The sequence below is a fragment of the Lotus japonicus genome, chromosome 3 (genome assembly GCF_012489685.1).
Source record: "Lotus japonicus ecotype B-129 chromosome 3, LjGifu_v1.2".
Taxonomy (NCBI): Eukaryota; Viridiplantae; Streptophyta; class Magnoliopsida; order Fabales; family Fabaceae; genus Lotus; species Lotus japonicus.
In genome coordinates this window covers 16,929,543-16,940,342 of record NC_080043.1, presented here as the reverse complement: position 1 = coordinate 16,940,342, position 10,800 = coordinate 16,929,543, and the positions used below count along the sequence as shown (strand labels likewise).

At 33.8% G+C, this 10,800-nt stretch overlaps 1 protein-coding gene across 2 annotated transcripts; it reads right to left on the bottom strand.

Annotated features, from left to right (window-relative positions):
- Positions 1 to 1,433: 1,433 nt before the first annotated feature.
- Positions 1,434 to 9,663, bottom strand: LOC130746309 (uncharacterized). Of its 2 annotated transcripts, XM_057598890.1 has the most exons (12): positions 9,468 to 9,663; positions 9,130 to 9,191; positions 8,652 to 8,788; positions 7,965 to 8,023; positions 6,871 to 6,894; positions 5,924 to 6,006; positions 5,774 to 5,838; positions 5,583 to 5,632; positions 2,849 to 2,950; positions 2,635 to 2,694; positions 1,795 to 1,897; positions 1,434 to 1,670 (listed from the first exon to the last, which is right to left on the bottom strand). In XM_057598890.1, the coding sequence occupies exons 1-12, from the start codon at positions 9,468 to 9,470 to the stop codon at positions 1,666 to 1,668; spliced, it is 753 nt and encodes a 250-aa protein (XP_057454873.1). In that variant the 5' UTR covers positions 9,471 to 9,663; the 3' UTR covers positions 1,434 to 1,665. The 2 variants fall into 2 exon arrangements, with proteins under 2 accessions (XP_057454873.1, XP_057454872.1); XM_057598889.1 differs by having other exon boundaries at positions 1,434 to 1,897.
- Positions 9,664 to 10,800: the final 1,137 nt, after the last annotated feature.

The window sequence follows — 10,800 nt, the reverse complement described above, 5'->3', positions numbered from 1 at the left end:
TATCTATGCTGATTATAATCACATTTAACCTCATAGTTAAAATATGTCATCTAAGCAATTAATGTAGTACCGATTATCCACCACAAGGTCCAAGCTTTTATGACATTTGAGTTGAAGCATCAACTCTCCTTTAATGATTTGAAGTTAGTATACAGTCTTTTAATGTATCAAATAAATCAAATGCGCGATACTATATTTATTAGATACAATTATTGAACGAAAACTAATTTTAAATCATTAAAGGCGGAGGTGATGCTAGAACTTGAATGTTAGTAAAGCTCGGTTCTAATGGTGGAAAATTAGTAATATAATTATGTTTTGATGTTTTTTTACAATGAGGCTCACAATTATTATAACCAGTTGACAGAAGAATGGTGAAGGTCTATGCACTGAGAATGAAGTTCTTAAGCATACCTAAGGTGATAAAAACCTTCTTTTCAGTGACCATACCTTCAAAGTTTGATCTATGTTCATGTTTCCCATTTGTTGAGTTTGATCTTCACTTTCACACTCTAGGGATCTCGTGTATATATATAGGGGTGTATTGAAATGTAATAACAGATAAAGTAACAACATTTTAGTCATTTCTATGAAAACCAAACAAGCCGATAATGCCAAAATAAAACCATGAAGGTTATAGGTCTAACTTGGTAAAATTTAGAGACTTGACAAATCTTGAAATTATTTTTGAGAATTCAGTGACATTCAATTAATATGGAACCTATTTGAGCTAGACTTTAATAGTGTTCCAATAATTGAAGCAATATTTTGAAGACCCAACAGTCTTGCGATATGAAAATATCTATGGAGATTACCCGCCATAGATGGGTGAAGGAGATAAAGAAGAACCCTAACCCTAATCCCCAACGGGAGATTCTTCAGACCAAGCTTTTGGCCACAAATAAAAATCTTATATTCGAGATAACATAAAACACGTGAAGTGGTAGCTTTTACTTCCTTTCTTTCCATTACTTTCTTTATGTTATTTTCCTGAATATATAAGTTGATGGTGCTCATTTCATTTTTAGTTACCTAAGACAGAACTACGTAAAGATCGAATAAAACGACAGTGCTCGTTTCATGTATACCTTCATTGCATAGTTATGTACGATGGATGTACGTTAGCCTCTAATAAAATGAAGTTTATCAAAACTCATGTTTTGTGGGCAATTCCACTCATGAAAAGGTTAATTAATACCTTAACAGCATAAATTATATTTTTTTTTATCAAGCTAGTGTAATCATTTTATCTTCAACTTGATTCTTTACAAAAATATATAAATTATAAAAATTGACACAAATCAACCAACCCCCTTTTTATCCATGTTATTCCAATTGGTATCTGAGCTCAACTCTAGCACCTAGACAAGTGAAGATGAGTGGATCCTACTCCATAATATAAAATGACAGAAATAGAACAGAAACAGGGACAGTTAATCACAATCACAAATATTTTATCTAACAAAGACACGGTACAAGAATTAATTATTTAATTGAAAGGGACAATAAACTATAACATGGTATCAGTAGGCTCCTCTCACTAATTCCAAAATACACCCAAGGAAGTTCATATACCATATCAACAATCTCCGAGTGTATGGTGCTTACTACTTGTCCGCAAGAATGAGATTTCTCCGGCAGCCATGCCCTCTTCTTTTTCCATATTTAGGCTAAAGAAAGAAGAGTTCAATCACAAATAGCAAAACTCATATCATTAAGGACCAGAGATCAAATTTTCTCAATCCGCATTTCACCGAATGCATCATAGTTTTAGACTAGAATCATAGATCTGACCATTTTGGGTAATGCCATTTTCATTCAGATACTCGACAAATTCATCAATAAGATACGGCCAGGCACCTTCAGCATCATAATCAGATAAACTTGAGCCAACAGTCTGCATAACATAGCATGACAAATATTAGTGGTTTGTGTGTTACTTCCTAAAAAGGCTAAAAACATACGATCACAAAAAGACCAGCAGCATCAAAAGTCCCGCTTGCATTGTCATTTCAAAAGTTTGTACAAAATCAAACCGGACTTCATCTCAATCAATGGACAGTAATAAAAACTGAATCAGAAAATGGTGTTATATTGATTATTGACCGGAAAACCTAATTGCCCAATCCTGTACCGGTGCGGTGTCGAACTTGGGATTAGGAAAACAAACAAATTCTTTCCACGAGTATTCCGGGAGAATTCGATGGTATGAGGCCTTCCAACCTTTCCGCTTATAATTAAGATCTTTATTCTATTCTACTGCACCCAATTTAAAGTCTGACCTCCCCCTACTGAATTATTTAACTGATTGTAGTCAGTTAGTTACCTGTTCCGTTACAACTACAGTAAATTAAGTTACAAGCAGTGACTATTGTGAAGTCTGTTACCTATTCTGTTAGAACTATTGTAACAGCCCGTTTGGATGCGGACCAATTAACACTTTTTGGAGCTTATTTAGTATTTTTTAGTAGATAAGCTCCAATAAGCCTGTCCCCAAACACCTCTCAGTTCTGTTACATGCAGCGACCATGCTTAAATATTCATGAAACAATAAATCCACATCAAGAAGGGACATTATTATGAGGGTACCACCTATTGAATTTTATTACAGTAGATAATAGTTTATTAGTTTACCTTTGCAAACTCCAAAAGCTGAGACCATGTGTCCCTAGATATTGCCTTGTTATGCCGCGCCTGAGTAAGTAGCATCAAAATTTTCAAAGTTAAGAAAACATAATAAAAAGAGCAGAGGGTATCTGATCTTGCAGTGAAACTGAAATCTATCCTAATAAGAAAGTTTTAAACGTATTCACTGAAAGCTAAAAAGATGCATAATTAATATTAATACCTGCAGGAACTGGCACCAATGATCAACCAGGGGCCACTGCTTCTCAGCGAATAATAATTGCCACATTCCAATAGCTGTATCTAATGCCAGAGACTTTTGACCCTGCAAAGTGTAACTTGAGCATCACAGTTGCATGATAAACTACACAGTGCACAAGCAAAATTGAAAAATAAAAACAGCACTAAAATCCACATATAATTTATACCAAACTAAATGTTCAGGAGAGACAGATCTTATATTTACCAATGCATAACAAAGACAAATTACCATCAAATCATTCATTGGAGGCAAAACACTAGCATCCTAGGTTGATGTTCCACCCTTTTAAATTTTAACTGTCAGATCACCTACCCTATAGCCACCCAAGTATATAATGTCCTGTACTATTGCGCAAAAATATTAACACTAATCAAAATTCATTATCAATACCCTACATAGGAATAGACCTCCAATTAGGAGCAACTATGAGAGTAGGAAGAGGAGAGTCTACGCTCCTGGTTGCTGCAAAGGTTGTAGTTAAGTGTAATGGCCGTTGCGGCCGCTAAAGTGGCAGAAAAAGGAGCTATATGGATCAAATCCAAACACAATGCATCCATTTTCTATCATAGTTTCGATTAAATCTTTGTTCCTATACCACCACAACAATTTCAGCAACAATTCAATCCCTAATAGTAATAGCTATTCTTGTAGCTTCTCTAGCTTTCATGGTTGCAGTTTCACTTCTGTTGCTGGTTTGTCTCATTTTCTGTTGATTCAGAAGGCACCTTTAGGACGAGGCTCCTTCCCTAGTTGGGGGAGTCTTAGACATAGATATGCGTTTTCAGTTATGTCACCATTATTGCTAATGTTATAGTAAGTGAGCTGTTAGTTATTTCCTGTTATTATTCAGTTACTATTCGAATTATTCTAATTCTGGCACTTACTTATAGACTATGGTTTTTAGAAGAGGAAGTTTAAATGTCCAATCCTCCATGTTTGGAAGGCAAGGACAAATCTTTGGTATGCAACAAACCCCTCTATGTGCTTAAGGAGGCTCCCTTTACCAGTCTGTTGCAGGTGCTCTCCAGTACCTCACAATTTTGACCTGAGCTATTCAGTCAACAGGTGCTGTCAATTTACAAATAACCCCTTGGATACTTATTGGACTGCAGTTATGTGTATTCTAGGACACTCAAAAAGGCACTATCATATATGGTTTTAATCTACGGTCTGCAGCCTCATCCCCTTTGCACAATGCACATTTGTGGATTGTGATGCGCATTGGGTCACTAACCTGATGATCAAGTCAACTTCTGGTGTTTGCATATTTTTGGGCAGATACCTCATATCATAGTGGTCTTGGAAGCAGCCCGATGTTGCTCAAAGTAGTATGTAGGCTGAATATAGGGGCTTGGCTCACCTCAGCTGTCCTCAGGTGATGTCCTATAGATCTAGTCCTGTCCTTACATCAGGAACTTTAGGTTGTCACAACCATTCTCTCTCTCTCTCTCTCTACTGTGACAATCTCAGTAGTGTCGTTGGCACACAACTCGTCCTGCATGCGAGGTCCATATGTATGGAATTATACCTCATTGTTAGAAAGAAGGTCACTAACAAACAGCTGTTGTCCAAAATCTGCGAGAAGAATTTCAGGGCTTGTGCCCTTATCAAGCTATTGCCCTCTACTAGACCTTTTGACATGTGCTCCAAACTAACTGTGTGCAGTCTCAATTTGCCTCGCACACTAGCTGAGATTAAAGAGGGGGGGGGGGTATTTGAGTATGATAGATAAGCTACAGTCAATGTATAGGAAATACCTATAACGTTGTTGCAATAAGTTAGTGCCATTTGTAAAGTTAGTTACTAATTAGGCTTAGCTATTAGAAGCTCAACATAATGCTGAGACTCTTCATGCACTTGTATCTGTGATAGCTCATTCAATCAATGAACTCGTTTTCATTGTCCTAACTCTCTCTACTCCTACAATTTCATTAAAAACCAACTTTGTGTGTTTAGAATGCAAACCTCATACATAATACTCCCTCCAGTCCTTATTATAAGAACCAAATTGGAGGTAAAATTTGGTCCTTATAAGAACCAACTTGAAGTTTAGGGTGCATTAAATCATAAATTATATTTTTAAGAACCAATTTGAACAAGTTCACCAAAAGAATGAAACAGAAAGCCATCAATCATAAATTAACATACAATTCAATTTTTTATTTGAATTTTGAACACTAGGGAAGGACACGAAGCATCTCTAGCGTATGACATCCACGAGAAGAATTTTAGGTCATCCTAAAGAATTAATGACCAGAAGCAGAAAACCTGCTCCGAAAAAGTGAGGTTGCCTAACAATCAGATAGATTACAATATATTGAACCTCAAAAGCAAGAAACAGGAACTGGGAACACTTTATGAATGAGGTTGACTACAGGAAAAAGAAGTTTTGCTGTTTCAAACTTTCAATACAACTCAACACACTATAACTGTATAGTTGAAAATCTAGTCTAAGATTCAAACTAAAGAAGTATCTCCAATCAATATCTAAAAATGACTCAAAATTAGTGATGAGTGAACCAAATTAGTTATGACTTCACTATTAGTGTGGTAAGAACTAAGAACTTTCGGGTACCAATAGATTTCATTAATCCAAATGCATTGTTTAAATTAGGTCAGGGAATAAGTTGCCATGCAAATTACTTAAACTGCATAAAGGAGAGGTGAGGGTAAACAAGCAGACATCAATGCATACCTTCTCTTTCGCCCAGCTGAAAGCAAAGTTGTATATGTCACGGAACTTATCTGGACAATTAAAGAATAGAAATATAATTTCAGGAAGCATCTTCAATAATTGCTGGAGATCATTTCTAACAACAAATGAGATATAAATTGTATGAATAAGACTATATATCCAAGCAATGATTTGAGTGCTATTGTCCATACATTCATCTTTCAGCTCAGAGCGCATGTATGGTATCTTTTCACGGAACTTCTCCAATGAATCAATCCTGAAAAAAAATTATATGATCTTCAACTGGGATTTCGTCATTGAAGAAACAAATTTACTTTCGAAAGTCATTATATAATTCATACCCCAGAGACTGTAAGCCTTCAATGAACTCCTTCTTGGAAAATTCACACATGGTGCCAGCCTTCATGTGCCACGAAAGAACTAACTGCAAAAATGTCATCATCTCAGTTACCTAGTGTTCCCAAGTCATCCGCATATATTCCCATGATGCAAGCAAGTTAACACTAACATAGGAAGTGTAAACAGATGTTTGACAAGAATTCATTATAAATTACAAACTCTTCATTTACAAATATTATTTAACTATTTTTTTATCCATGTAAAATTAACACATTTTAGTTTTAATCCCTATTAAAATTTGATTCGTTTTAGTCCTGAGAAAATAAAAGTTATGTGGTTTTAGTCCCTCACATGAGTTCTGCATTTTGTAAGGACCATGAGTTCTGTATTAGTGTATTTTACAAGGACGAAAAAACATATTTAACCCTATAGCATATTTCACCATGTAAGTACCGATAATCATCATTCACTTGCACCGTTAAATGAGAGGCACTATTAGCAGTCATTTTTTTCCATCCTTCAAAAAGAAGGAACTTATTTTGCTATATTTATTATTTAATACTTGTTGGAGCTTATATAAGTTAAGAGCTTCTACACTCAGAAAAAGAAAAAAAAAAAACTGATTTTAAAACCTAAGTGAACATTTTGTTATGCCATTGGTAACTTCTTGGCCAGCATATATGTAAATCTCAAAAAATAAAATTAAATAATGCCACTCTTGAAAAACCATCGTTACTTCCAACTAAAGTTCCCACACCCTGTATCTCTTTTATAGGTAATAAAATACCAACTGAATTTCAGCTATTGGGTATGTCAGATTCCAATGATCACAGTTTAAACAGAGCTTTCTAAGCAAAAAGGAGGATTATACAAAAAGAGGAAACAATAAAGAAAAAAGCAATTATCCTTGATCTAGAAATAAAAAACAATATGAAATACATAATCGTACCATTACTATATCTTGAGGATCCACCTGCACATGAAAAGAAAGGCATCAGTTACACTAGCAAAAATGATCTTAACCATCTAAATGAATCAAAACTCAAAAACATCACAAATATAAATAAGATAATAAAACATCTGAAATCAATATAATTTAAGCAAATGTATGAGATATGGTGATATTTAACAAGAGCAATGAAATTGGGATAATCAACTTGACTTCAAAATGATGGTCATAACAAGTCTCATCTCTGATATGAATATGAGACCATTCATATAAATTTAAGAAAAAAATAGATTACAATAGGGGGTATATTAGATGGATCAGGATCCTCTCATGTGGTGATATTTAACAAGACCAATGAAATTGGGATGATCAGCCTGACTTCAAGATGATGGTCGTAACAAACAAGTCTTATCTCTGATATGAATATGACACAATTCATAAATAAATAAATTTTAAGAAAAAACTAGGTTACAATAGGGGTATATTAGATGGGTCAGGATCCTCTCATGTGAAAACTCTCATGTGCCATCACATGGAGTTTTGTATCTATCTCTCTCTTCATATGTATTAAATATGTTGGACGGCCCTTTAAATATTTATGAAGAGAGAGATAGACACAATGTTCCACTTGGCATTTGCAGATCCCTTTTACATTCTCACTCTCCAGTTATTCCATTTCAATCTACTCATACAATATTCCTTCCATTATGTTAATGTTAAACTTGGTTCTCAAGTTTTGGACTACTTAATCCCTAAGTTTCAACTAATCCAAGATTAAGCAATTATCCCAAGGCGTAAAGCCTTGGTTTTCTTCTTCTTTTTCTTTATCTCCACTACTCTGATTTATCTTGAAGAACTCCCTATCAGATCTGTCCTAAAACCAGACGCCTTAAACTAACCCAATTCCAAATCACTAAAGCATTTGACTGCAATTCTGTTCCAGTGCCAATAATAATAAAAAACTGCACAATTACTGGTTACAAGTACTGTTCATCCTTATGTGAAAGCTTCTGTGATAATTATAAGTGCACAATTATAAATATGCTGAATCAAAACATCAAGAATACAATTGATTTACATTCAGGAATACCAACCTGAATATCATTGCAAAGGAGAGTGATACCATCTGCCAAAATCATATCAACATACTGATCTGCAAGGAAATTTGGGGCAATAAAGAATTTTTTAGCAAATAGAAATTATGTACCAATTTATAATTGTTAGGACCCCATTGCAAGGTATGGGACTTGAGTCCCACATTGGAAGTATGGGATTCTAATGTGGGGTTTATAAGGCCTTGGGCTCTCCAACTACAACAGCTAGCTTTTGTGGTGTGGTTCTCCCAAGGTTCTTATCAATAAATGATAGCCACTTACCAACTGGAAACAAGTAACTTAAAGATAAACAATTAGAAACAGCTCAGTTTTAAAGTTCATGTAAGCATCTGAGCCCAAACAAAAGGTAGCCTTGATTAACATCTTTAATGTATGTTCACATACAAAAGTTTACGATCTTGAATCCACCACCATATTTTCCCCATTTCTTAGACTCAAATAAAAGAAACTTCTATTCAGTGACTTTTTCCTACAAGTAAAATTAGAGGGAGATACACTAGTATCCTAATGATTCAGAATCAGTGTTGTCGAATAGCGGATATAGCAGCGCTATAGCGCTATTACTACTTGACTGTTATGCTTATCAGAGTTTAAAATTTACTGCTTATAACTATTTCAAAAGCTATCCTATCCGTGTCTGATTTTTTTTTCACCTTCATCGCTAACCTTTATATCTATTGTATAGCTCCTCCAAGTGTCTAGAATCTGTAGATGCTTTAAGCTGGGGCTGGCTATAAAAAAAATCAAATGCTCCTTCAAGATGCCAATCACTAGCCTTCAGAGACTGCAGTGCTACTTTCTCACTGAAAATACAAATTATATACCCAAATCAATAACAGAAGCTGAAATATGAAGTTGATGTGCATTCATATAAATACCAAACACTAACCCCCCACAAAATAAATTTGAATAATTCAGCTGAAGCAGCAAATAACAGAAACAAAACTAAGATGTAATATCAAGATAAAACATAATTGACATTGAAAATATAACTATGCCCACAATGATCACACGATCCCCGGTCAATACTAGACAAAGTAATCAATTCAAGGAACGCGATTACGCGAACAATTCACAGAATGAAAACACAAATGTATTCAAAAGGCCTTCTATCAAACAAAATCATTGCCAACTATGAGATTACCTAGCTCCAGTTATTGTTATGAACTGCTGGAGTTTATCGCGATGGCCTCTCCCCAATTTGTGCTGCAGTACAAATCAGAACAAAATTATTAACACAACACACTACATAAATTCATCAAAAAATCAACATAATTCAACACACTCAAGTTTGAGTACCAATTCAAAGCAAGGATCAATGATTATAATAGCAAGCAATCAATTAAGTAAGATTGAGAATTTGAAGAAACAAAGTGACGAACAAAGAAGAAAAATCGAAACTTGGGAGTGAAACTGTGTAGTGAAAATTGAGCTAAAAACAGGGAAAAACGAACGAAATCGAAAAGAAAATCTAGCACTGACCATGGTTAGAGGATGGGAAAACCCTAGAGGAGTTGAAGATCTAGGATTGGAAGGAGAGGAAGGGAAAGGAAATTAGGGTTTTTGGTTGATTGAATTGAATTTTGCTTCCGAATGGAATTGTGAGCTGCAGAATGATGCCTTATGGTTTTGGTACACACTGTGAAGTGGACCCTACTTACTTTCGAGAAGAAATCGGAAAAGAAGAACAAATTGGCAAATTTTCTATTTCATCCATGCAAAACTAACTCATCATATTATTGGGGTTTAATTGGTAATTACAAATACCTTCAAGACTCAAGGATAGATTTGGCTGAGGAATCAATCAAATATCAATCAAATCAAATCAAATATATATTAGAAAAGAAAAACTTTCATCATGCTGATTTAGTGATGTGTCATTCTCACGTTAATTCTCATAAAAAAAATTCACGTGTCATTATCAGGTTAATTCTCATACAAAAATACATTTTTAAATTTTAGATTTGATTAGGATTTAGGTTGTTTTTTTTTATAGATTCTCTTATGTTGTATTACTAGGTTGTTACCCGTGCGCTGCACGGTCGCAATTATTTTAATAAAAAAATATGTATTAGATTATATTTTATATTTAGTTATTTTTCGATGTATTAAAAATAGTTTATAGTTGATTAATAATTGTAATGCATTGATTATTATATAAGTCACTTTAATTCTCAAGATATCATATTCCATTTAATGTTTATGTTTTTTAACATCTAATTGTTAATCATTTTCATATATGAATAAACAATACAACATATAAGATACCTCCTACTACTAGTGAGTTAAAACTGAATTGAGTGATTTTATAAAGAAAACTGATAGTAATGATGCACACACATTAAATGAAAACATTGTTACACAATGCATAACTATTTCGAACAAATATTGCTTTTTTTGTGTTAAATGAACTAAATATGAATATAATTTTTAAAAATTGTTTGACTATTTATTATTAAAATTTTTATTCACTAAAAAAATGAATTTACTTCATTTTGTTATTACAAAGCGTTAACTATTAATTATATATAATAATTCATATATGAGAAAAAAGTTTAGAAATAAAAACATAAAGACCCAAATTAAATTAAAACTCAATATAATATGTAAATTGAAATATCTAATAACATAATGAGTCATCTCCATGGTAATCGATGATTGATAAAACAAATTTCGATAATCAAAATCAAAACAAATTATGTACCACCACACCTCACGATGAGTGATTTCCATGACAATCGATGAATACTATCAAAAAAAAAAACAATACAGAATTCAAATTGAAGACACAGGTGAAGAACAAAGGAGTTGATTT

What these genes read in the sequence shown, in the direction of transcription:
- LOC130746309 (XM_057598889.1), bottom strand. An exon ending in GCTATACAATAGATATAAAG is followed by an intron (nt 8,024 to 8,651) that starts GTTAGCGATGAA and finishes ATTTCCTTGCAG; the next exon opens with ATCAGTATGTTGATATGATT. An exon ending in GAAGGCTTACAGTCTCTGGG is followed by an intron (nt 5,839 to 5,923) that starts GTATGAATTATA and finishes ATTTTTTTTCAG; the next exon opens with GATTGATTCATTGGAGAAGT.